Source organism: Pleurodeles waltl, chromosome 9, assembly GCF_031143425.1.
Source record: "Pleurodeles waltl isolate 20211129_DDA chromosome 9, aPleWal1.hap1.20221129, whole genome shotgun sequence".
Taxonomy (NCBI): domain Eukaryota; kingdom Metazoa; phylum Chordata; class Amphibia; order Caudata; family Salamandridae; genus Pleurodeles; species Pleurodeles waltl.
This window is the reverse complement of record NC_090448.1, coordinates 1,052,075,220-1,052,103,148: the sequence shown is the minus strand read 5'-3', so window position 1 is coordinate 1,052,103,148 and position 27,929 is coordinate 1,052,075,220. Positions and strand designations below refer to the sequence as shown.

Sequence of the window (27,929 nt, the reverse complement as noted above, 5' to 3'; positions counted from 1 at the left end):
CCCCTGCAACTGTGAGGAGGTCTGCCCTGAGTGGGAGACGGAGCGGAGGGCACTGAGAGAGTTGAAGTAGGTCTGTGTACCACACCCTTCTCGGCCAGTCCGGTGCCACCAAAATGACTTGGGCCTGGTCTTGACGAACCTTCCTCAGAACCCGAGGAATCAAGAGTATGTGTGGGGGGGAACGCGTAAAGCAACTGGCCGCTCCAGGGCATCTGAAACGCGCCCCCTAACGCTCCTTGCAACAGATACTGGAGGCTGCAGAACAACGGACAGTGCACGTTCTCCCGAGTGGCGAATAGATCCACCTGAGGCATACCCCACATCCCGAAGATGTAGAGGACCAGGTCCGGATGGAGACGCCACTCGTGATCTACTGAGAAGTGACGACTGAGACCGTCCGCGTGTACATTCGGAGCACCGGCCAAATGATTTGCTATTAAGCAAATCTGATGGTCCTGAACCCAGGACCGGAGTCACAGAGCCTCTCTGCAGAGAAGGTACAACCCTACTCCTCCCTGCTTGTTTATGTACCACATCGCGGTAGTGTTGTCCGTCAGGACCTGAACCGACTGACCGCGAAGGGAAGGGAGGAAGGCCTTGAGCGCCAAACGTATCGCCCGCAACTCCAACAGATTGATGTGCAACATCTGTTCCGCTGGAGACCAATAACTTGATCTCCAGGTCCCCCAGATGAGCTCCCCACCCTAGAGTGGAAGCATCCGATACCACTGTGGCCATAGGGGGTGGTAGCGAAAACAGTTTTCCTTGTGAAAGGTTGCTGTCCACTATCCACCAACGAAGATCCGCCGCAGTGTCCCTGGAGATCCTTACGGAATCCCCGAGATCTCCCTTGTGCTGGAACCACTGCCTGCGGAGGCACCACTGAAGAGCCCTCATATGCCAGCGTGCGTGAGTGACCAACAGAACGCAAGAAGCAAACAGACCTAGCAGGCGTAAGACTTTGAGGACTGGAGTTGCCGCTCCATTCTGAAATATTGTAATCAGCGCCTGAATGTCCCGAACCCGTTGAGGCAGGGGTAGGCCCGAAACAATGTTGTGTCCAATACTGCCCCTATGAACAGGAGGCATTGAGAGGGCTCCAGGTGAGATTTGGGTACATTTACTGAAAAACCCAGATCGAACAACAACTGAGTTGTCATTCGCAGGTGAGACAACACAAGCTCTGGAGACTTGGCTTTGATCAACCAATCGTCCAGGTAGGGAAATACCGCTACTCCCCTCCTTCTGAGTTATGCTGCAACCACTGCCATCACCTTCGTAAAAACTCGAGGTGCTGAAGTAAGTCCAAACGGAAGGACCGGAAACTGGTAGTGTTGCGTCCCCATCACAAACCAGAGATACTTCCTGTGCGACTTGATTATCGGAATATGAAAATACGCATCCTGCAAGTCGACAGACACCATCCAGTCTCCTTCAACGCCAATAGAACCTGCACTAGGGTCAGCATTTTGAATTTCTCCTGTTTGAGGAAGAAATTCAAAATCCTCAAGTCCAGGATCGGTCTTAGACGACCGTCCGCTTGGGAATCAGGAAATATCTTGAATAACACCCCTGACCCCTTTCCTGCACCAGCACCAACTCTATTGCGCCCTTTGATAACATGGCCAGAACCTCCTGTTGTAACAACAGAAGATGGTCTTCTGAACAAAATGAGGGATTTTGGGGGGGGGGGGGGGGGGGGGGGTAAGGGAGGAGGGGGACTCCTGAAAGGGGAGAGCATATCCTTTTTCCACAATCCTTTACACCCAAGAGTCCGTTGTAATCGACTCCCACTTGCGGAGAAAATAACTCAACCGTCCCCCTACAGGAGAGGTATGAATGATAAAGTGGGGAAAACTAGGGCTGCTTCTGCTGCTGTCCACCGGAGGAGGAGGATGAAGATGAAGGCTGCTGGACTGGCCCTCTTGCTCTACCCCTGCCCCGCCCTCTAAAGGAACGATAGTGCGGATTGGCAGGTTGTTGGGCCAAGTATTGGGACCTCCGAAAGGCAGAACCACGTGCAAACCCCCTGATCTGCGAAAAGGTCTCTAAGATGTAGCAGTGGCAGTCTGTAAGCCCAAAGACTTAGCTGCTGCCCGACTGTCCTTAAACCTTTTAAGGGCAGAATCCGCCTTCTCTCAAAACAGCTTTTCACCATTGAATGGCAGATCTAACAAGGTGGTTTGAACATCAGAGGAAAACCCAGAGGACCTTAACCAGGCGTGTCTCCTAGTAGCCACAGACGTCCCCACGGCCCTGGCTACCTAATCAGACGTGTCCAGGCCAGACTGTATAATCTGTTGTGCAGCCGCCTGCGCATCTGTAAAAAGAGAGCCAAAGGACCTTTGTACCTCCTGCGGCAGATCTTTGACCATCTCCTTAGCAGAGTCCATAAGAGCGTGGGCATAACTGCCCAGCACACAGGTAGAATTTGTAGCCTTGAGTGCCATGCTACAGGATGAAAAGATCTTCTTAGAAGACTGCTCCATCCTCTTGGACTCCCTATCATTTGGAACTCCAGGGAATGTTCCAGGAGCAGACTTCGCGGAGCAAGACGCCTAGACTACTAAACTGTCAGGCGTCGGATGACGTGACAGGAAAACCGGATCTCCTGGTGCGCCTCTATGCCTCCTCGCTACTGCCCTGTTCACTGCAGGAGTCGTAACCGGCTTCATCCACAAATCCAATATAGGCTCAGTCAAAGCCTCATTGAGGGGCAGCAAAGGATCAGCGCTGGACGCAGAAGGGTGCAACACCTCAGTCAGCAGGTTAGTTTTCACCTCCGCTACAGACAAGGGCAAGTTCAGAAACTCTGCTGCTTTCCTGACCACCGTATGGAAGGATGCTGCCTCCTCCGTAAACTCCCCCGGAGATGCAATGTCCCACTCCGGGGAAGTATCCAGGCCGCTTGCAGTCGCCAGACCTTGGTACTCATCAGAAGGATCAATTTCACCCTCCTCCAACTGCCTGTACTCTTCCAGAAGTCGTAAAGCCTTTCTACGAGACCAAAGGCGTGTTTCCAAAGTTGGCGTCGATAATGAATCCATCAACGCCAAAGACTTCGAATCTCAGTAGGGCACAGGAAGAGATGGGTGACTCTTAGCATCACCCGGCGCCGACACGGACTCCAATGAAGTCCTCTGCGGAGTCGGCTGGCAGGAAGGCGATGGGGCCGGCCGAGAAGGAGACATCATCGACGTCGAATGGCACGGCGATGCCGTCTGCTGACGCGATGGTGGAGCCACCGACACAGGTGGTGAAGATCTCCCATGAGGAGACATCCTCGGCGCCGAGCTGACACCCTCAGCAGGGCAAAAAGGCATAATACGGCGCCGGAGAGCCCAAATCAAATGCCAATGGCCCCGTGGGACCCACTGGTACACCAGCAGGAGCCATGGACTGAAAAACGGCATACATTGCATTTAAAAATGCAGCCGGATCCGCCCCTGGAGCCGGGAAAGCAGGATATTGCAGAGTAGATGACTGTCCTTGAACCTGCTGTACATCAGGCTCCTGCGACGCCGGCGAAAACTGAGGACTATGATGAGTAACCTCAAAGACCGACGGCGCCGGAGATAACTCCAGACTCCTGGGCTGAGGCGTCACAGTAGGGCTCATCTCCCATGTCTTTTGGCGTCGAGAAGACGGAGACCTCGGCCGGCTCCGCTCAGACCGGCGCCGAGAGTCATGACGACGACGCTGCTTATGCTTCTTTGGTGAAGCATGGGAGGAGTCTTTCTTATGGCCCTTTTTCTTCGCTTTCGACAGAAAAAGCTTCGCCTCTCGCTCTTTTAGAGCCTTAGGGTTCATACTCTGGCACGACGAACACCCTTTAACTTTGTGCTCAGAACTAAGGCACCAAATACAATCCGAATGAGGATCGGTCACTGACATCTGACCTCCACATTCCCTACATGGTTTAAAACCGGACTTCTTTGGAGGAGACATTGCAACCACCAAAAACGCAACAGTAATCAACGAGCCAGGAAGAAAAACCGTTGGCGTCGAAGGCATGGAAAAAAGGAAAACTGACGTCAGCACGTCGATGAGGACTTCTTATTGGCACGGTGACGTCAGACGGAGTCACGTGGAGCCGTGCCATTATGACGTCCTCGTCGACGTGGACAGCTAGGAAGAAGACTTTCCATCTGATGCTGGCGAAGGACGAATTCATAAGGTGAGGAATCCACAGGTAGTTGTATCCATCAGAAGCTCAGGATACCAGACTCTCTGTACCCAGACTGGAGCTACAAGGATGAATTGGGCCCAGTCGTTCCTGCTCTTCTTGAGAACTCTGGGCTGGAGTGGCATGGGCAGAAAGGTGCATAGGAGGCCTGAGCCCTACTTGAGACAAAAAGAGTCTCAGAGAGATAGCCGCCTTGGAAACTCCAGCACGCAAAACTGCTGACATTGCACGTTGTCTGCAAAGGCAAACAGATCTAACCAAAGATCTCCCCACTGCTGAAAGAGACCTTATGCCACCTCTGAATGGAGACGCCACTCGTGATTTGCTTGGCGTCGGCGTCTGAGTTGGTCTCCAGCGTTCAGAGAACCTGCCACATGTTGAACCACCAGGGATATGCCCCGCTGTTGCAGCTCCACCCCACACTGTTTGCTGCAGTACCACATGGTGGTGGTGTAGTCCGTGAAGACCTGCACTAAACTTGCCTTGATGGAGGTTAGAAAGGCTTTCAGTACCAGTCGGATCGCTTGGAGCTCCAGCAAGTTGACATGGAGTCCGGATTCCACCAGAGACCAGAGTCCTCTAACCTCCGCCTCTCCCAGGTGGCCATACCATCCCAGGATTGACACATCTGTCACTTCTGTCAGCTCTGGCTGAGGAAGGGAGAGAGGTCTGCCTCTGACCCAACTGCAGTTTGTGAGCCACCACTGCAGATCTTGTGCCGTTCTTACCAAGATCTGAACCATGCCAGAGATATTCCCTTGATGCTGGTCTCACTAAAACTTCAGGTCCCACTAAAGAGCTGCATATGCCATCTTGCATGAGTTACTGGCAGGATGCAGGAGGCCACAAGGCCCAGTAGTCTCAGTCATTCTCACTGAAATCCAGGATAGAGGCTGAAATATCAGTATCATATATGGAATATCCTGCCCAAAACTGCACTACACTGTGTCCAGAACAGCCCCAATGGAAGGGAGAGGGAGTAAGGGGTGACTTCAGCACGTTGATAGTCAACCCCAGCAAATGCAGGGAGTTCCCCGTAGTCTGGAGATGGGAGACAACAACCTGGGGCGAGCCTGTCTTCAGCAGCCAGTTGTTGAAACAGGTGAAGACTGGCACCTCTGATCTATGCAGATGTGCTGCAACCACCGCCATTACCTTGGGGAACACCCGAGGAGAGCTGGTAAGGCCAAAAGGGAGCACAATAAACTGAAAGTGCTCATGGCCTACTGTAAACCACAGATAACGCCCATCGGCAGGCAGGACAGGAATGTAAAAGTAGGTGTCCCGGAAGCCCAGCATTACACCATCCAGTCTCCTGGGTCCAGGGAAGACGTGCCCCGAGGCAATGTGAGCATCCTGAACATGTCCTTTTTGGGAAAGAGTTTGAGGGTTTATAGCTCTAGGATAGGATACAGACCCATGTCCTTTTTAGGAATCCGAAAGTAGCAGGAAAAGCAACCTTGACCTACTTCCAGCACCGAAACCCTCATCTAGGGCGCACCTTGGCCAAGAGAGCCTTAACTTCAATGCGGAACAAAGACAAATGATCCTACGTCAGCTAATTGTAAGAAGGAGGGATTAACGGAGGGGTAGATTCCAAGGGGAAGGCGTAGCCCCCTCCGAATGGTCTGTAAGACCTACCTGTCTCATGGTATGGACTGGCAGTGGTGGAGATAATGGTGGATTCTCACACCCAATGGACGCCCATAATCTTGAAGGGAAGGTTAGGAGGGCTCAGAGGCTGCAGCTACTGCTGGGTAAGACCCTCGCCCACGCATAGGCTGGGAAGCTTGCGTGGGATGGTGGCGGGGATAGGTTTGTCGTGGTCATACGCCCCTTCCTTAGCCACGAAAGGAGCAAAAGACAGACTGGGGTTGAGGCAGGGCAGCTGAAAGGCCCAAGGACTTGGCTGTAGTACACAAGTCCTTAAAATGCTCCAGTACAAAGTCTGCCTTGTCTCCAAAGAGAAGGTTGCCATCAGAGGGCATGTCCATGAGGGACATCTGGACGTCCCTGAAAAGTCAGACGTTCTCAGCTAGGTGTGGTGTCCAAGCTCCGCCGTCGTGGAAACCGCTCTGACCAGCGAGTCGGATGCGTCTAAATTGCAGCGAATGTGTATCTCCAGTCCTTGACTGCTTGGGAGAGAATGGCCCGGGCCTTCTCCGGAGCCTGTGGCAGCACCTGCACAACCATGTCCCATAGTATGCGGTAATTGCGGTGCAATAAGAATGCAGTGTTCACGGAATGTAATGCAAGGCTGCTGGAAGGAAACATTTTCTTTCCTAAGCTATCCAATCTCTTGCATTCCCTGTTGGGAATGAGTCAGGGAAAGCACAATGAGAAGTAGAAGCTTGACCCACCAAGCTCTCTGGGGTGGAGTGTTGGGTGAGGATGTTTAGATCTCCAGGTGCAGAGAGGTGTCGGCGGGCAATCGTCCTATTCAAAGGAGCCCCAGTGCTGGAACAGGTCAGGTTCCCAGAAGGACATCTGTCCTTGTTTCATTTAAAGGGAGCAGGGGTTCAGCCACTTCCGTCAATATGTTAGTCTTGACTGCTACTGAGGGTAACTCGAGGTCCAGGACCTCTATGGCCTTCTTCACCACGATAACATATGTAGCTCATTCCTCCGTAGCCATGGGAGAGGCAAAAAGCAAGCTGGTATCTCAAGAAGTGTTGAGTCCAATGGCATCACTCAGTTCCATACATCAGTCTGAATCCTGGCATTCTGACTGGCATTCTAAAGAGTCCACTGACCCCTCCCATTCTTCCCTGAGGCCTAGCCCTTCAGAATAAGGCTGAGACAGCTACCTAGGACACACAAGTCCTGTCGGCACCAGAATCTGCATCAGACGGCTGTATTCCAGCTCCATGTCGGATTTGAAAATCCAAATGGGGCTGGCGCTGCTGGTAGGAGCCTGGAGAATCGGCGTCGGGACCTGGGTCAGGGAAGGTCGTTTTGACACGACTGGCACCGGTCCGGATCCATGGGAGCCCATTGGAGCCGGAGCCACCCACGCGAAGCCAGATGGGGTCCTTCCGGAGGGTTCGGCCCGCTCAAAGATGAGGTGTATGGCCTCATAAACCTCTGAGTTGAGAGCGGGTAACTCCAGCTCCCAGAAAAGCAGTCAGCCCTGGAGCAGGCTCTGAAGAGTCGTCCTTCGAAGGCAGATATTCCTTCATTGGAGTAGTCAAAGCACACTTGTGCTTTCTGTGCCTCTTACTGGAGTGTCGTGATGACTGAGTGTGACAGTGGACTTGGGGCTCCTGGAGTGGTCCAATGACCTTCCTCTTGACAGAGACAATGACTTCCGTGGAGCCACACACCAGGCTGCTAGCAGCTTTAGGGACCATTCCCTCAAAGCCTTAGGTGCCATGCCCGGCAGCTGCACTTCAGACACACGAGGTGTGGATCTGTACCCGACATGGCACAGTGACAGGAGCCACATAGTTTAAAACCTGTCTTCCTCAAAGACATCTTTGACACACCAGGGGGGAAAAACCCAAAAAAAGAAGCCGTCAGAACAGAGAAAAATCCTGCCAAAACATGACAGAGGGTTAATCTCTTCTCTACATTAGCACTAACTGGTACGGAAATAAACGACGTCAGCACATCAACGTGGTGCCTATATAGGTGACGCAGATGTCACTTCTGGCACGGACGCCTCCGACTGATGCCACCTACCGGTGAGCAGGGCTACTGCTCACAAAAATATTCCGGATCCAATCCTGACGGCTTGGGAAATTCACTGGTAAGGAATCGGAGGCTAGAAATCTCTATCAGATTATATTAATAATCATGTAACCTAATATGACGTTTCTCTTGTTTCAAAGCATATTAAGGAGCGACAACTATCTCTAGCAGCAGACATGGGCACTTCTATTTCTTATGTGCGCTCTCACTGAGAGCCAGAAGTGTGGCTATTACACTAAACCTGGTTATTTGCTGCTATTTAGTACAAACAATGGGAAACAAACAATGTTTCCAGCCACTGAGACGTCAAAGGAATTCCAAGCCACACTAACAGGGCCCTCAGTGCTGGCTTCCTACTTTCTTCTGCTCCAAAGGAGGGGGTGTGGCAAAGGTATGGAGTGGGTGTGGCAAAGATACGTGGGGGGTGTTGCAGGTCTTCAGATATTTTTTTTTATTTGGATGGGAGAGGATGGTAAATGCAGCTGGCAGTGCAGATGTGTTACAGGACACCTGGTAAGTTTAAACAAATATTTTGGGTGAGAGATAATTCTGCTGATGGCAGTGAGAGGGTGGGGGGGATTCCAGATTGTTTTTTTTTTTATTTTATTTTTTTAAAGGAGGTGGGGTGGAGGAAGTTTGGGTAGAGTTGGAGTGGTCATATGAAAGGGCACCAGATCTAACACTAGAAGGGGGTGAGACAGGTAAGGCCAAGTGTTGATGGCTCACCCATGACTCTCCCTGCATAACTGCTGAAGGATGGGTTAGAGGGATGAACGTGGATTACAGGGATTCTTAGCGATATCATAGCAAGCTTCACAATCATATTACCTGTCATTCAGAGCCCCTTAGTGAAGAACATACTCTTTTTTTTTTTTTACTGTTACCCATCAGTAATTCTAAATACTTCTACTTTGTCCTAGTAAATAGGACTAATGAGCAACATTTTCTGAACATAAAGTTGTATTCAATTGCTTGACATACCAATTCAATGTTATATCTTTTTGTAACACTTATGCCACGCTTAAGGTCTGCAGAGTATCGCTGAAATGTCATTAATCTGTTAAACAATTACTGCCAAAACCAAATATCTGGTGTTAGCCAGCAGCGTTTTTGCTTTGTTCAATGCCTACTTTGCTTTGTCACAGTTTTTGTACACCTTTATTATTGGGGAAGCTTCTAGCCTGTGATAATCTTTAAAAAAAAAAAAAAAAAAGGTGTCTAAAAGCAAAAATATGTCTTTGGTCTCAAAATAAACACATTGCCATAGTAGTACTTTGAACTAAACGGAACTGTGTGAGGATGTGCTCTTTCTGAAAGGGCTGTCACTCACATTGCGGTGACACCAGAATACAATGAATGACACAATAATAGAGCGATGGATTATGTGGGATTGCAGAAAGGCCTTATAAGAACCATCATGCATATATCTTTAATACATCAAAAGACCTAATATCAGACCTAAAATTCTGCTAACAAAACAAAACAAAAATAATAATAAAATTATACTGAAAAAAGTTGCCCATTGGATGAGAACACTGTTAAAGGATCTTTATGAAAACCCAAACTCTTTAGCCTGGTACTATTGTAAAGGCCCCTGAGATGTCAGTTTTCAGCTGAGTCGCAGGAACCTGCTGGTGTTCAAACAAACTATACACCTTAGTAAAGTGTGTTTTGTTGGTTTTTAATGTATCTTCAAGTCTATCGTCCATGTCCCACCACACAACAGTGACTATCAAGAGCATATGTAGTTTCATAAACCGCCTACTTTCTGTCCTCCTACAAACCCGAGAGAGATAGGCACCCGCTTGGTGAGACAAGAGGTCCTACAGGGGTGAAAGCCTCACCAGAGTGTAAGAAACTGGCCTGTCGTGTGGTGAGCACTTATGGTGTTATCACCCTATTCCAGGTCCAGCTATACCCCATTAGTGAGGTGTAGACTATGTCTAGGAAGCCAGGCTTTCTAGAGGTAGCTGTGGATGAGCAGCCAAGACTTACCTAGGAGACATGCAAAGCTTTTGCAATACCACTGTGGTCACACAGCACTTAGACACAAGAAAGAAGACCGTGTTACAAAAATAAAGACACTTTATTATGGTAACACGATACCAAAATACTATATAGGCAATACCCCAACTGGAGGTAAGTAAACACACTATTATATACACATTAGGAGTCTGGAGTTATCATATAATGCAATAAAAAACAGTGAAAACAATAGTAAGTACTGAAGGCCCTGGGGGGGACCAAACCACATACTAAGAAAGTGGAATGCGAAAGCCAGGTCCTCACCCAAGAAAGTGTAATCAGTAGAGGGGAGCTGGAGAAACTAGGACCCCCAAAAATGAAGTACCAGAGTGCCCCCTAGCGACCAGGAGAAAATAGGTAAGTACCTGGTTCTCCCCAAACCCACCAAAGGAGGATTTTGCAAGACCCACACAAGACTGCAAGAAACCAAAGGTGGATCCTTGTAGAGGAAGACTTGTAAAGGAGGGGGGACCAGGTCCAGTTCGCGCTGGAGTGTCAGGTGGTGGTAGGAGCCACAACCCACCCGTCTGTGGATGTAGGACCAGGGCGACGGTGGATGAAGACAGTCAGCAGTGCAGCACTGGAGCAACTGAAGAGTTCCTGGAGTGATGCAGTCTATGTCCCACGCTGGAAGAAGGATTGCAGTCGGTCAGTGGTCTGGAGAAACCACTAACAAGCCTTGGGAAAGGCAAATGTCGTGTAAGATTAAATGTGGAGCTGTCTGGACAAGCAAGGTCCAGGACTCAACCGATGGAGAGGAGTCCCGGGTGACTGTCAGCAATGAGGCGATTCACAGGAAGAGGAGGCAGCCCCCACAGGCAGCAAACACAGGAGTTGCAGTGAGGCCCACGCATGACACCTGACAAGGAGTCCCACGTCACTTGAGCAGTACACAGAGGGCCGTGCGCCACAGGGAAGAAAGCTGGGGGCTGGGTCTACAAGGAGCCTGAAGGATCCCTTAGAGGAGATGCCAACAAGCCTTGGTAGCTGCAAGAGAGACAGTGCAAGGGGGTACTGTCCTGTGTGGAAAGGTAAGGACTTACCGTCTCCCAAGTTGGACAGCTGGTAGAGTGGACCAATGGGACCACTCCAGACCACCACCCATGATGCAGGATCTACGCAGCTCAGGTGGAGAGGAGATCCGCGCAGAATCAAGTAGCCACCTGGGAGAGCTCTGGGCACCACCCTGGAGGTGGTGATGGACACGGGAGTGGCTACTACCCTTTCCATGTCAAGTTTCACGCCAGAGCAGGGAACAGAGGTCCACGGACTAATGCAGACTGGTTTATGCAAGGAGGACACCAAATATGCCCTTCAAAGCATACCAGTGGCTTGGGGAGGCTACCCCTCCCAAGCCATGTAACACCTATTTCCAAAGGGAGAGGGGGTTGCTTCCCTATCCCAAAGCAAATCCTTTGTTCTGCCTACCTGAGTTTGAGCTGGTCAAGCAGCAGGAGGACAGAAACCGGTCTGTAGGACGGCAGCCGCGCGGGTTGCCTAGGAAAACCCCGCAAACTGGTAGGAGCAAAGCTGGGGTCCTCTAAGGAGCCCCCAGAGTGCATGGAATCATACAACCAATACTGGCAACAGTATTGGGGTATGACTCCCACATGTTTGATACCAAACATGGCTAGGTTCAGAGTTACCATTCTGTAGCTGGACACAAATAGTGACCTGTGTCCAGTACACGGCTAAAATGGCTTCCCTGCACTCACGAAGTCCAGGAAAATGGAGCTGGAGTTCATAGGGGTACCTCTGCTCATGCAGGGGTGGCCTCACACAGAGGTACTTGCACTCTGCCCTCTGGGCTAGGAGGGCCTACCATAGGGGTGACTTACAGTGACCTGGTGCAGTGACCTGTAGTGAAAGGGTGCATGTACCTTTTCATGCATGCTGAAATGGCAGGCCTGCAGACACATTTTGCATGGGCTCCCATTGGTGGCATAATACATGCTGCAGTCCATAGGGAACCCCTGGTGACCCCATGCCCTGGGTACCTAGGTACCATATACTAGGGGCTTACATGGGCGCACCAGTATGCCAATTGTGGGGAGTACTAAGTCAGGAACAGCCATATTTAGGGGGAGAGAGCACAGTCACTGGGGTCCTAGTTAGCATGATCCCAGTGAACACAGTGAAAACACATTGACAGGCAAAAAGAGGCGTTAACCATGCCAAAAAAGAGTGTACTATCCTACACAGAGGGCAGTAGACTTGGGCCCAGTCTTTGCGGATATACTGCAGTACTTGAGGGAAGAGAAAGAATGGTGGGAAAGTGCACTTCAGTCATGAGATCCATTCCAGACAGAATGCGTCCTTATCAAAGATTTGGAGCAAATTTCAGGGAACAAAACTACCAACATTGTGCATACTCAGTGGTGACAGATCCAACAAGGGCTCTCTCCAATGACTGAAGACGCCTTGCCCTACCTTATATAATTGATCCCCATGGGAGGGAATCTGGCGGGATGTTGGATCCTGTTTGGCACTAGCCTGACATGGGCCAGTAAGGACAAACTAAAGTGGCTTTGTAGCCACTGCAGTAGGAGAGGAAGAGTTGGCTGCCTTGCACATTGTCTGATGGTGACAAGTCTACAGCCCTGAAAGTTGGTGCACCACAGGTTGGGACTGCTGCCATTGACTTTAGGCCAGTCCATTGGAGTAACTTCTTAGCTTACAGGAACTGGTGGGGAAATAGTTTTGTTGGTGTCAACAGGCCAAAGGGTTGTGGGGTAGGTCAGCTGTCTTTAAATCTCTCCAAGGAGAGTCTGACATTTCCCCTAAAGCCTGGACCAATCAAACACAATGTCCAATAAAGATACATGTACATACCCTGAAAAGTCAGAAAGACCTTATCCATGCATGCCACCGCAAGACCACGCTGGTACCAGCAGCCCTGCCAATGCAATCTGCTGTATCCAGACCTGCAGAAATCACAAACTTTGCAGCATCCTGCCAGAGATGGACTGTTATTGTGAAAGAGGCTCTAAGATCTTCTAGGATGCTGGCATGATCTTGCTGGCCACATCCCAGAGAGCATGCATGTTTTTGCCCAGCCAGCATATGGCCTTAAAGGACCTCAGAGCCAAACTCACAATTAAAGTTATTTTGCCAAATATGTTAACCCACTTGGACTACCTGTCAGGTGGATTGGTCTAGAAACAGTTAGGGTTAACTTTTCGAGGGAAAGTTTGCACAAGGAGCTTCTCAGATGTACTGCGTTTAGTGAAAAAAAATCTGAGTCACCAGATGCAGGTCTATATCGCCGGGATACCAAAATAATAACTGAAGGGCAAGAATAGAGTCACTGAAGTGTCAGTAGGGGCATCATTAAATGGCTATAATTGCTCATAGGCCCAGGCTGAAAAATCTCGGTGACAACACTGGACTTTACTTTGATAGAGACCAACTATAATTGTATCAGTTCTATCACCTCAACTGCCTTCCTGACCATATGTGCGAACAAAGCACTTTCTTCCAAGAGTGGTCCATGTGGTGAGTCAATCTCTTTTTCGGTAAGTGTGTCTAGCTCACTGGCACTTGGTAGGTCTAGGTATGCCATCATCGGTATAATGAGGAGGGAGCAGAGCATCTCCCTCATCTTCATTATCAGGATCCTGCACAGGGTCAAAAACAGAATGGAGCCTTGGCTGGCAGTTGAGCTGCAGTAGAGGATGTGGGGTTAGAATCTAGACGAATGACACTAGTAGTGCTTTTGTAATCTCATAGCGTGACTTCCGTCAGGCTCAAGAAAAGGGCTGTATGGGATTCAACAAGGGGGTCAGGACTGGGCTGACTGTAATGTCAGAAGATACCAAATCCGATCTCTGAGCCAGTGTGAAGACTGTCCTGGAACTGTTATGAGCCTGAGAGGCCCAGAGCATTCTTATTGTGGTGCCAATGGAGTCAACTGAGGAACCAGAGGGGTGTGATGAAGTTGAAGATTCCAAAGGTATGTTAGGATTTATGGCGTAGTGCCGAGCTAGCGGTGGGAACTGGAGTCACAGTTGTAGCCAACCAAGCAGAACAGCAGTAGAATATGTCAGGAAAAAAAAACAACAAAAAACAAAACAAAGGTGTACGCCCATAGGACCCATGGGGCCGAAGGTACTCCAGAGTGAGTAATGGCTCACTGGAACACAAACGATGAGTTGAGGAAGAGAGACAGATCCATTCCGGGCCAGAATGCAGGGCAAGGCTGACCTGGTTAGGACCTTGGTGTCAGTGCTGCAGGTGGTAGCAGGTCTGGTGTCAGTGATGGGTCTGATGGAGCAGCAGGAACTGGGTCCTCTGTGGGTATGATCCGGTTCTGAACAGGAAACCTTAGGTTATTTGGAGACTTACCTTTTGAGGAGTGGCTTCACTCGGAGTCGTGAAGTCGTTTCTCAAGTATTGCATCAAAGAATTAGATTAGGGCGGTGACTCTGGGGTTCTCGATCTAAGTCTGAACTTCCTTTTTGTTCAATGTTCATCCAAAGCCCAGGCCATTAACATATTTGCTTCTTAACAGCTTTGGTGTGCATATTCTTGAGGGTGCTACAGGCCTTGGCATTGAGATTCAGTCCCAATTACCAGAGACAGATGTCATGAGGGTCAGTCCATGATAGTCCCTGCAAGGCTTAAATTCTCACCATTTGAGTTGAGGTGTACTGAACCTGGAAATTTAGGTAAAATGTAGGCAAACATTAACCGATTCCCTAAGTAGAACTGAAGTTTCAGACCTGATTGGCACAGAAAAAGGAAACTGACAAGTGCGCAGGCAGGAGCGATTTATGGCTACAGTGACATCACAATGGCGCGGCTTCCGGCCCTTCGGTGGAGCTTGCACAGCACCCCCTTGCCAGCGTGGAAAGTTATTGAAAAGATTCTGGATTCAGTCTGACACCTGGGATATTCAAAAGGTGAGGAACCTACAGGTAACTGTATCCATCAGAAAATCCAGTTCCAACTGCTTTTTCTTCATTGTAATTTTGAAGATGGAAGGGAGCAGCACCACAAATTGGTCTTACCATACTAGGTTTACTTGAGGGCCAAGTCTAGCCCCACAGCGTTTAAGCTGATAAAAGTTTTACAACTGTCAGTCATCAGGAAATTAATTCAAATTTAGACAGTAAATGTGCTGCACATCAGGGTAATCCACAAAACACATTTGAGCCTGCTAGGTCTGAAAGAACAAATATTTGTTTGCTTTTCTTGGGCATATCAGCCATAATGAATACTTGAGCAAACCTCCACAGACAAGGGGTCAGAGAGACTGTCATGCAAATTGGAGCAGAGAGAAGATTGCAAAATCAGCTCAAGGGGAAAAATGGAGGTTACACATGAGTTGTATCTGTATTATCAGTCATTGTGTATTTTTGTATTCCAATTTGGAAAGTTAGAGTTTAATATTTCTTTACACATAAAAAGAAGTCTCTGGAGGACTCCCTCTCATTCTTTGCACAGTGGAAAATCTGAACTGTGGAAGCCTCCAGCAGGTGTGAATCCTAGAGCTGTTGCAACTCATTGGCTTGTGCAAGGGTTTTAAAAGAAAGTTGAAAGGCAACACAAAGAACTATGTAATTGTTTCCATTACTGTTGTTCCAAGACGTCCGACCATGGATTTGCAATAATATGATAGGGAATATATCTAACTTTCCAATCTCTAAAAGATCCAAAGAGCTGGAGAATGACTAACTTCAGTGACCATTTCATTCAATTTACAGCACTGCATCAAAGTCTATCTTGTACGTCACAACATAAAGGCACTTTAAACAGTTCTTGCAGTAAAAAGTGCTCCAATTTGGAAGGAAAATATGAAAGACAGTTGCACTCCGTCTCAAGCAATGCTAGACTCTGGGATAATGCAAATAGTTCTTGGGAAGTGCAAAATGACAAACACCAGGAGGCAGATCAAGCTTGAACTTTCAGAAACCATATTTTGACCGTTGGCTTGCTCTTTCAGAGTTTCAACAGAGGTACTACAAGAAGTTGGCATTCGCACACAGTGAATCAGGCCATTCAACTGCAAACTCATACTCGGTATACAGATCACTAACTCACTTCACATTCAGAAGTACCAGAATTCAATACTACTCCAAGATACTAAAAGGGAACTAAGAAATAATTTGATTCATCTATAGACATGGTACCAGGGTACTCTTGTGCATGTAGTGCAGTATAACAGCATGTGAGCTTTATAAGCGATCAAGGTACCAACAGTCCATGCTGCAAAGACTTTAAACCCACCTGTCACAAAAAGTATCCTCCCACTTTAAGAAAGCTTCAATTTGTAGCCTGCATAAACAGTGAGTAAATGTAAAAGAGGTGGGAATATAAAGAATAGCCTCATTATTAACACCAATCAATTCAAACAATGGTGACATTGTGTTACAAACATGGAGAACATTGAACTACCTAACTTCAAAATAAACATTCTTACCAGAACCTTTGGCGTTGGGGGCAGCCCATTAATTGAAGATTTCTGTTAAGGGAAAAACATATGAAACTACTGACTAATCATTGTGCTACTGAATGCATAGAAGGAAAAGCCAACAATAACTATGAATAAATATGGTGTAGGAAATTGAACTGTTCCCCGAGTTAAAGAAAAAACATATATGATATATATTTTTTTACCATGTATTGATTACAGGCCATGCAATTTTAACACACATTAGCAAGGAAGTGAACAAAGAAAAAATCAAATTGAGCAGTTGAAAGTCCATTGCAACTTGGCGCCACATATTTTAATTGCAAAATTTGCACCCAATAACATAAAAACAATACCACAAAAAAATAAAGTGCTGAGTTTTAATGATTTTGCCCTTAAATTAAACAACTAAAGTCAACCACTGTCTCTTACAAAACCCAGGCAGCAAGTGTGGCACATTAAAGTGAACAGCCCCGTTTGGGACAAAAGATGACCGGGCCTCTTTCGCTGTCAGCAAAGAAGTTGTGTTCATGTCATTACTGGTACAGTTAATCTCAGAAAGTAAATAACGCTGGCCTCACACTTTTAGTTTCATGTAGCAGCATCTACCTCAACACTGGACAGATAACACTTGAAATTAGAAAGTACCAAATGTGACATCTAACTGTCTGAAACACTCCTAGTTACAAACATAACTCAATATGTCAACCTTGGCTCAATCAAAGAGACTGTTTTGTGGAGTACTTCACAGCTCCATATGATAACCCCTCCAAAACATTTCTTCTTGCATTCCCGAAGAACTATTGTCAGAAACTGGTTTTCTTAGTTACCAAATCCATGGATAACTGTAAACCCAACCTTCTAATAGTACTGAAGATGTTCTGTGAATCACGAAATACCCCAGCCCCATCTCAGTCTGGATGTGCTGTGTCCTTTCAAACACAGATAATATGTGTCACATACTTTGGACAGGAAAACATTAATTTGCCTGTATTCATCTGTTTGTAGAGTGTAGTCCTGTACAGTTACATGTTCTGCATACTCCTGCCATGTAGAGTTGGTCTCCGACATTTGCCATTTTGTCTTCAAAGAAGTATTTAAAGACATGAGATGTGCTGTGACTCCATCCTTAGTGGAAAGCACAGACACCCTCTGATTATTTTTCACACAGTGGGTGAGAATGTGTATTGAGTGTCCGGTGAGCCTGGAAAGGTGCACTATCCATACTGTGCAGTGTCTGCTGCATGATAAAAGAAGAAATCTGCAACCAACACAATCTTCAGGGGAGGAAGGTGACCGTATGTGAGTCTGCAGCAATACTAACTAAAAAGAGGTGCTTACATGGTAAGTAATATTTTCTGTTCTAGTAGGTAAGGCTAGAGAAACACATGTCCCGCATAGACTGTAAAGCAGTACTCTCCATATGCAGTAGCGAGCGTGTGCATGGTGCAGGTGTCTGGAACAAAGTCCAGAGGACTGTCTAGTCAACCCCCAGTCCACTCAGTGATGCTCTATAAAGGTGTATGGTACGGATCAGGTGGCTTCTTTGCAGATGTCAGCTTTGTGGTAGCAGGGTTAACACACTTCACTATCCATTGTGCTATACCTGCCTTACAGAAGGGGTAGCCTTTGTGAGGCCCACTTGCAGGCTGTGTGGAATACCATAAAGGCAGGAGGGACATGTCTTTTGGTGAACAGGGTCACTAGGTGAGGGGTATGTATTTCATTTCAACTCTAGGTGTTGCTACCAAAGCTTTAGCTGGCTCCTTGAATTTCGCTGGGGCAGACTTGAGCATGGTCTTAAACATGGGTAAAAATACCATTGAGCTTACTGTCTTTGAAATAGTCTCTGCAAGGAAGCCCTCTTCCTCCTGAATGAGGTGCATGTCAACCTTAAGATGCCCTGCGGTCCTCTGGATGACTACATGGTACGCCATGGTATCATCAAGAAGGCGTGTCCAAACTGGATATTGCTCCACGTTAGGGTCACTCAGGTTTGACATTATAGTCTTCCCAGAGGCTATCAGTGGTTCTGGGTCTAAATGCTGGTGAGGTTAGTCAACTGTGTCATGATCTGCAAAGGTGCGTGGGTACCTCTAAGGCGACTGATGGAGATGACTGATGGAGTCAGAGAAAGTGTGCATGTGAGCCTGGTGGTAGATGAGGTGGATTTGGTGGCAGAGGGGAGGAAGGTGGAGGAACATAAGGGAAACAACTTTTGGCCTTATCCCTCTGTTTCTTCACTGCCGGCTCTGGGAGGGAGCCTTTGAGGGTTCGCCTTTAAAAGCAAGCCTTATCTTGAGATGGAGTGTCTTTGCTGGCTTAGGAAGGGTGGTTTTGCAAAGATCTTCCTGGTGATAGGGTGAAGGAAATGACACTTCTGCCTGCTGTCAAGGTCATCTTGGAGTCTTTGCAGAATCAGCCCCTCTGATTCCTTGAATCTGGCTATTGATGAAGCTGTGAGCATTGATTGTATCTTCAGGGTTGATGGGATCTTTGGCGCTGGCATTGGTGGTGTTTAGACTTTGCATGTGAGTGTGGATGCTCGATTCCCATGGGCTCAACGAGTAGTGTGTTTTGAAGACCTTGGGTGGAGGCTTGGTCGTGCGAGAAGCCACCTCTGTGCCTACCAGAGCTTGGGCATGTGGGTCTCAGAGCTGGGTGGTGTATTAACTACCCTAGTCATTATCTTAGTTTGAGGGCTGCTGTATTCAGTGCCAGATCGATGTCCTCCTCTTCCTCATATTCCAACACACTTGGGAAAACAGCCTCTAAATTGGGTGTTGTCTGGGCTGCTATTACACCAGATGGCCAGACCTCTTTGTCTTCTTTGGTGCCAAAGGCATCTTCTTCTCTGAAGATGTCCAGATTTTTGGACGATGCCCGATATTTGAGGATGCCTGATAGGGAATCATACAGTGTGCGGAATGCCTTTGGCTTGGATACCTTTGGGTCTTTTTTGAGCGGAAGGCAAGGCAGGACTTACAGATGGTATTGTTGTGGCTGGGAGAGAGGTACAGGTTGCAGACACTGGGACTGTCCACCTGCTGGTGTTTCAGAGGGGCAATGTTGAAAGGATTTTGGTTCCATCACCCTATTCAGGTCTGCATTCTCCAGTGTCAAAGATCGACAGAGGATTCATGGGACCTAAAGGATGTGGTTAAAACCTTGGCATCTAGCATACTGAGCGATGGTCATCAGTCCTCTGAAGGTGCCCAGTGAAGTAGCGCAACAGATGGTTGTTGAGGCGCAGACTGGTTTTCCAATGGCTCATATAGAAGTCCAACAGTGTAGGCCTGAAAAAAAGCGTGGGAAACACAGTGAACCCTGAGCTCTCTCTGTGGACTCTCGAACCCGATGTCAGAAAAAAACTATCTACAATAAAGTTGATGCTCAAGCAGACTGTCCACTAAAGGAGGTGTCACAGTACACCTTGAGACTCGAAAGACTTCTTTGAAGAAAAACACCATGCAAAAGTTCAAGCCTAACACTTGAAGACAGGAGTATGCAGAACATGCTTGTCTACAGGCATCCTAATATGAATGTACATTTTTGATGGCTCATCCATCTTTCCACATATCCTCATAAACAAGAGTGGATGCAGACAATTCAAACAGGCAGAGCCACCTGAGTTTGGTCAATTAACAGATCTGCAGGAAGGCAAAAGCACTGCCTGCATCATTAAACCAGCTAAGCCTAAACACCCCATGCCCACATAGGCAAAAAAGAAGTAAACTGAAAATTCATTATCAAATTCCAAGAGAAGAATTTTGGTTCTCAGTATAAGGAGAGTAGGGAGGCAAGGAGAGTAGGGAGGCAATGAGTGATTTCTGGGAATCCAGGAGATAAAAAATGATTAAGGATAAGTGACTTGTTCTTCACAAGTACATTTATTTTAGGGGTGTGCGGAGAACTCTGCTCGCGGAGTTTGTGGAGTTTTCCCCACTCTGCTTAATGCAAGGCATTCCTCATTCAACATTAGGTTGGCAAGCCCGAACGAAGAAAATGTTACTCAGACCACCTCCCAGCGAGATTTCTGAACGCAAGCAATCACGGATGGTAGCTACTGCCCACATTCAGAAACCTGTTCGCGTTGAGGAAGGTGCTGCATAGCGGGGTGCAGTTTTTTGGTCACTTCATGGAGTCCCACACTGCGGAAGTTTGGGAACTCCACCCAGACATAATTAATTTGTCTCTATACATAAAAATTGAAAGACGTCACAGAAAATATAAGTGGGTCTCAGGAGAAAAAGTCAACAATCAAACCAGAAACTGCAAACAAACTGTGCTTTCTGCCTCAATTAAGAGTCCAAGCAATAAGGTCTCATGAAAGAGTGAAAAAGTTACAGGCTGACTGACTGATTCGACAAGAAAAGCAGTATGTCTCCTGCTAGAGATGAGCAATTACAAAAAGCAAATCTCTATACTTTAGTGGTGTTAGAAGGCAAACATAATTGAAAATATGACTAGCACAAACACTTAGGAAATAGTTTAATGCAACATATCCCAGACAAAAAGTACTATACCAGAGAAGGTAATAGCTGTGCGAAGTGAACATGAGAAATTCACTGCTTTGTAAATAACAGATAAAGTATAGTGAACATTTAAATGATGCTACAGTATGCTATGGCATTTTTTGACCCATGATTCTAATTGTTGATCATTATCACAAGCTTTAGTGGCAAGGAGGAGTACATCTTGCTGCATGAAAACAAGTCTACAATGAACAATACATACCGGAAAATCTTTTTTTTCTCTTTTGCGTGGCAGCTGTGGTGCTTGTACACTATTATCAGCCACTTCACGATCCGATTTTAAAGACCCATCCGCAGTCCCTAAATAACACATGGAAGTTTTGTTACAAATCATTTGGAGGGAGATGGGGGTCGCATCATGTAAATTGCATGCAATTAGAATGTTTACTATTGTTACCAGGAAACAGATTTATGCTGCTTGTGTCAATAGCCATTCTTAAGTATTTTGGTATGGAAAATGCCAGTATTGCAATAACTTTCAGATATGTTACAACTCTGAAGATGTAATATCCCTAAATAATCATAATCAAACTTCAGAATCCCAAGTGTTGGTAGAGGAAGTTTATGGAATAAACTTCTATATTTCAATGGAATTCCTTTAAGGTCTGAGGAGCTGTGATCACACCAAAGAACATGTTAATTCCCTTCGGTAACACTTTTTCTGGTGGATAATGTAACTTCAGATACCTCAACCTTGTGAATGGCCCTAGACGCCAGACTGGATCTGGAGATTTATTTACAGTAATTTCTTCATGTGGCGGCAGGTGACGTCATGCAGCTCCATGTTACGTCCGTAGCACCCCGGTAGTGAAGCCAGAGGCAAATATAACCACTGCCCCTGCGAGTGGACCACAGTTAATTTCTTTCTGCACATTCTGATGCAGATCAGGAGCTCAGTCTCTCAACTTGCAAGGAATATGTCCCCTCAAAAGACCAAAGGATATAACAGAGGTCTGTGACAGACCCAAAAGAGGTTTGTCTCTCATGAGCCTTCTGATGAGTGTGGTGGGAATATGCAAGTAATGCTTGAACTCGTGTTCTTCTGAAACTTTCACTTACCTAACGATCTTTACTGTGAAGAGCACATTTCCAGGGAACAGACTAGAGAGAGACAATGGCTTTGCATCCCTGACTGAGACTGGCACTTAAATGCCTTCCAATGATGTTTGGCAATGTACAGCTTGGCTTTGCAGTTCCGGATCGCCTTTGGATTTATCCTAGTGTAGTCCATGCAAAACCTGGAGTTGTGCAACGAACCCAGGGATTACAGACAAACCTGGCGACAAACTCCTTTAGAAAGGCTTTTGATCTGAGCCCCCTGCTGATAATCTAGAGTGCCTTTTAAAGTACTATGATATTTATCACAGTAGATTATTCTTCTTTCAGCTATCCTCACCCCATTAAAGCCATAAAGAAGAAAATTACTCCCAACATTATTTTATTTTTAAATCAATGAAAACATGGACATAAGAATTGAAGGTCGTGTGTCAAGAAGGCTTTATTTAATCAACGTAATTAGTGTACTTGCAAAATTTGCTAATAAGGGGCTTTACTTACAACCCTATCACGTAACTCAACTTAGACACATAGAACAAGGAGATGTATGCCAAATAATAAAAAAATACAATGGTGAAAGAGATCCAAGTCAATTCTAAGAATTATAGTGAAAGAGAAATTAGGTGTTTAAGATGATGCTAGGAAGGGACATGACTGATGCTGAAAGATAAGGATCTTCATGCAAAATGAGTGAAAAATTGCTTCTGGGTAAGCGTAGTGCTGTATTTAGATATTTGTAAATTGAAAAACAAAGCACAAATGCTGTTAAAAAACGAGTACACATTTTCTACTGATAGATAAGATGGGTTCTACCTATATCTATAAACAGATTTAGCCACAAAGACCTCTACAGTCATAGTGTCCTTGTCAGATTTGTAGGACTGTTGTTCCAAGGTCTTGTCAAGAAAAATGTAGTTGGGGCTGTTCCAAAGCATTTGGGCTTCAAGGTAGCTTGAGAGGTGAAGCCAGAGTCTGAGATGCTGGCATTATGGCCAGGGGTGGCACTAACTCAAAGGCAGAAAAAGACTACTACATCCTTGAAGTCAGGGTGACAAGGAGGAGCAGATGAAGTGTTATCTACTGAAGGACACAGACCTTTATAGAGTGCCATGTTCAGAAACATCTGTAGCTGAGGATGACAACACATCAAATTAGGTAGGATTATTTGAAGGCATATGCTTAATGTTTGCAAAAATGGACACCAGCTCCTGATATGAAGAGGAGTATTTCGGTACACTTTTGACAGCTTGAGCCATAATGGTGCTCAAAATACTAAGAACGCATTGAATGGAAACCTTTTTCTTTCTGTGGTGCTATGAAGATTCTGAATGGCCTCTTGAGCACTCTCCAACACAGTGATTCCAGCAAATGGATACAGTAATTCAACCTCTATAGAAATGAAGCACTTATCAAAGTAAAAGCAGATTATGAACAGCCAGTAATCAATCTATGGGTGCCTCACCGAACACAATGACTACAATCTGAATTTTCAAATTCTATTAACCTTAATTGTTAGAGATCCTTAAAGGTTAGAACTTCATCCTCAAATAATTCTACACCATCTGATGGCCATAACACCACTGCAGCCAATCATAGGAAGATAAACGGGCACTTAAAACCAATCGCACTTATTTGGAAATGTCATGTTTACTCCCCTTCAATTGTTCAATGGCACTAATAAAGGTAAAATATTTGTCATTGACAAATGCTACAGCGACATGTATGATTAAACTCACTGTATGCTAATTAGTGGAAAGCTTGTTAATGTTCCTCAGAACATTCTCTCGGTCAGTGGTAAGCCAGTCTGGTTGGGTTTATTAACATCAGGAGTTGCTGAAGCACCGAGGATGAACCCTCACGGTGTCCACTGAGGGTCTTAGTCACAGAGGGATTTCTACTTGTCAAAGGGACTGGCCTTTCTCTTCCCTTACTACCTGGTTACCTTGTTCCATCCAGCACTTATTGTTATGACTAACTTTTCAAGCTGGACATTTTATCTAATGCTCCACAAACATGTCTGCAGTCACAACACTTGTCCATTTCCAGTCCCAGGTCTGAATCACAAATACTTTTCCTCTGAGATGCATAAATACCAACAAAACCATTCTCATCAAAAGTCAATCAATCCAAGAACTCAATCCCAACATCAAACATTTTCCTTTGAATGACCTTTTTAAATGCCAGATCTGCCAACTCTTACTGTAATGAAACATTCAACCTAATTACTGATCAAAACTTTGATGCAATCCGGGGGGCATGATCTGACAAGATGGCCTCCAGGAAGCTTCTCGGCCCGGGCATAAAACTCCCGCTATATCCTACCATATCACCATCATCTAATTGCCCCAATTTTGTTGAGTTAACCTCAATGAAGTGAGGTGTTGTTTTTGAGATCGGGATGTGGTCCAGGATTAGGCAAAACCAACTAGTATAGCCCCGGGGGAACAGCTGTCGATACTGCATCTGAGGTGCCAAAGAACCAGAGGGTTTCAAAAAGAAGCAAGTGATGGATGGAATGCTGAACAATGTCAGACATTCACCCCAAGTACAGAGATCTTGGGTCTAAATCCGTCGTGGCATGGTAAGCAAATGAACAATGGATTAAACCCAGATCTGTGATTGGGGGTGAGTGTTTGTATTGTTCAGCACTCCATTTACCATCCTTTTGTGATGCTAAAGAAACAGACGGAGGCACCCAGCGAAGTTGATGTATCGCCTATTGGAAAGGAGTGAAAAGAGCAGTTGACACGGGGCGATGACCACAACCTCGTTACCTACAAGGGAGCTGAGCAGAAGAAATGTCAGCAGAGCTGGCCTGCCTGGTAGAACGCACACCTCCATGAATCACAGACCCGAGGCCTGCAACGTGCCTCAGACTGGACGTAAGGAGGGTAGGGTAGGACTCCAGAGTCTAAACCTACGATGGTGCTGAGCGGAGGGCCCGCCTGGCAGAACACGTATCTCCGTGGGTCACAGACCTGGACCGAGCACCATACTGGATGTATGGACCGACACCCAGCCTGCGCCCTCACTGCCTCAAGGTTCCTGAGCAGAGGGTGCTTCGGTGGAGCGGGCCTGCCTATGCACAGTAGATTAAAAGCAACCCTGAGGCCTACTCCAAGTGCAGGCCATAAAAGGCGGCAGTATACTACACAATCCGATCATAACAGAAACCTAGAACCAGCGATAATGACCTAGTGTGCCTGCAATAATGATAAAAGTCTCTGAAGGGGGTGCAATCCAATAAAATTGTGAACTATATGGTGCCTGGAGAGGGAGCCTCTGAGGCTGATCATGGTATGCCACCTCAGACAGAGCGCAGTGAACCATTGCAGGGCACAGCTGAGATACTGGCGGCTATAAGGGGGTTCAGGGTGGTGAGGAAGGGATAGTCACCCTGAACACTACAGTTCAGGCACCTACAGGCCACAGTTGCAGAACTTAAACGTAATGCCACCCAAATCAATCTCCACCAGGAGGACGCTGAAGGCAGGTCTTGGTATAATGATTAGCGTTTTCTTGGTTTTCCCGAACGAGTAGAGGGGCTTCGGCAGACTTATTCCTGGAGGACTGGATCACCACTGCTCTCATACTGATCACGTCATTCAAATTTTTCACAACTGAATGAGCGCACCGGGCCTTGGGGCCTGAGCCGGAGCACCACCTTGAGCAATCAAAGCCCGAGGGATAGACATAATAGTGAAACATGTCCGTATCCACAGAAACCCCACGATATGGAGATGCCCTGATTCACATGTATCCAGACTATACCAGGAAATTTCAGAACTCCACAATAACCTTATGTGCGCCAAAAAATGGCTGCCAGAAAATAACATTAAATACAGTTTGATATTCCCCGCACAACTCCAAATCCAGCACAAGGGCAAAGTGTCCTATGGCTCTCACCTCAGGAGGCTCATGATTGGATGGACTCAATAGGCATTCTAATGAAAGACCGAACTCTTGAGTGGCGAAAACCTTGGCGCAAGGGAGCGAGGTGCTCCAAACGTCAGAGGGAGACTGCATCGGAGGTGGGCGAAAGAACCCCAAATCTCCAGTCTGACACCTGGGGGAAATTCTATGGTCTCTACCAGATAATTTGTTACCAAAGGTAAGTAACTTGTTCTTCAAGGTCTGGGAATTCCATGCCCCTCATTCTCACTTAAAGGTAGGCAGACCTACTTCTAGATAGACCAACTCTACAGCATCTCCCTTGCCATAAGAGCTCTAGTAATAATTTATCAAGCTCCCTGAACACTGCCTGGGGTAGTTCGTAAAAAGCATTTTTCATGATATGTAAACATTGTGGTAACACAACCATCTTTAAAAGACCTGTTTTCCCCAACAGGGAAAGGGACAGCATATTCCAGAAACGGTTGGAGGGTCTCAGATTAGCCAGTACTCGACCCATGTTGTTATCATAGAATTGAGTCTGGTTGTGAGTAATGAAAATACCCACATATTTTACCTTGTCCAATGTCCAGGGTAACACGTGTTCAGTAGTCGGGTGTCTGATTAACCAACTGACCTACCGGGAACATGACCGATTTTGTTCGTATTCAGTTTAGGTCCCAACAAGTCACAAAATTCAGTGATTATATTTAATAGAATCAGGACCGAGATATCTGGCTGACGCATCAGCACTCACACAGCAACATCTTTCAACTTGAGTGGAACTCAGGCCTCCAGTCTGCCTTTCTGCCAATACTACTTCTGCCCACAGCTCTCAAGGAGAGCAAGAACGTCTGGGCCTAAGTAATTCTTGTGGCTATGGACTAGGCATGGAGAGTATGGTATCCCAAAATTCTCAGCATTGCCATCAGTCCTCCACTCAGACTCTCTGCCTCTCCCATGTGGTCACCCTATCCCAAGAGTGACGCATCTATCACCGCTGTCTGATATGGTTGGGGGAGAGAGAAGGATCGGCCTCTGACCCAATCTCGTTTTGTTAACTACCACTGTAAACCTTTAGCGGTTCCCTCCAAGTTCTGGACCATATCGAAGAGATTCCCTTGATGCTGCGCCCACTGTAACTTCATATCCCACTGGAGAGGCCGCATATGCCATCTGGCATGGGTGACCATCAGGTTGCAGGAGGCCATGAAGCCCTGCAAAGACAGGTGCCATCGAAGTGCATGTCCATAAGTGATTGCTGGACATCCCCCAAAAAGCCAGATGTCCTTAACCAAGAGGGACGCTGAAGGGCCACTTTCAACACAACCGATCTGCCCAGTGAGTCAGTGGTGTCCAGTCCACATCGAATCATGAACTTGGCTGAGTCTCTCCCATCAGCAACAGCTTGGGAAAGAATGGCCCGGTCCTCCTCTGGGACCTGTGGCAGCATGTGCGCAACTGTATCCCATAAAGTATGGGTGGAGCAGTCCAAAAAGCCTTGCAGTGTTCACGGACCACAATGCCAGCCTGGAGGAAGAGAACATTTTCTTCCCAAGTTGGTCCAGTCTTTTTGTTTCACTGTCCAGGGGTGCAGAAGGGAATGCGAAGGGAGGAGAAAAAAGGCGGAATGACTAAGCCCCCAGGCGTAGGGTGCTGGGTCAGGAATTTAAGGTCATTAGACGTAGGTATGGCGGCGGGCGATTGTCTGTCCTGTTGACAGGTGCCCCTGTGCTGGGTTTAGACCACGTCCCCAGCAGGACATCAGTGAGGGCCTCATTGAAGGGCAATAGGGGTTCTGATGTGGAAGCCCTGGACGGAAGCACCTCAGTCAGGAGGTTAGTCCTGACTGCCACTGAAGGCAGCTCGAGGCACAGGACCTCAGCCGCCCTTCGCACCACCATCGAGAGGAGGCTCCCTCCTCAGTAGCTACAGTAGGGGGAGAAAGCATAACAGAGTCAGGGGAGATGTCCAACCACTGGCTTCACCAAATTCCTGAGCCCAGTTCATGTAAGGGTCTTCAAGTTGGTATTTTAGAGGATCCAGCGACCCCTCCATACTTTCACTATACCCATAGGTATATATCCAACCTGGGGAGTGTTGTCACCGTTAAAGTCAGAATCGAGTGATGTTG

The 27,929-nt window shown here is 47.0% G+C and overlaps 1 protein-coding gene across 1 annotated transcript in view; it reads right to left on the bottom strand.

Moving 5' to 3' along the window:
- Positions 1-27,929, bottom strand: part of MAP4K5 (mitogen-activated protein kinase kinase kinase kinase 5) — a 604,667-nt gene that overhangs the window by 247,361 nt on the left and 329,377 nt on the right. The window contains exons 19-20 of the mRNA XM_069208688.1: positions 21,051-21,148; positions 16,323-16,364 (exon numbers count right to left, since the gene is read on the bottom strand). Coding sequence (XP_069064789.1) covers positions 16,323-16,364; positions 21,051-21,148 — 140 coding nt within the window. The remainder of the gene's footprint in view (positions 1-16,322; positions 16,365-21,050; positions 21,149-27,929) is intronic.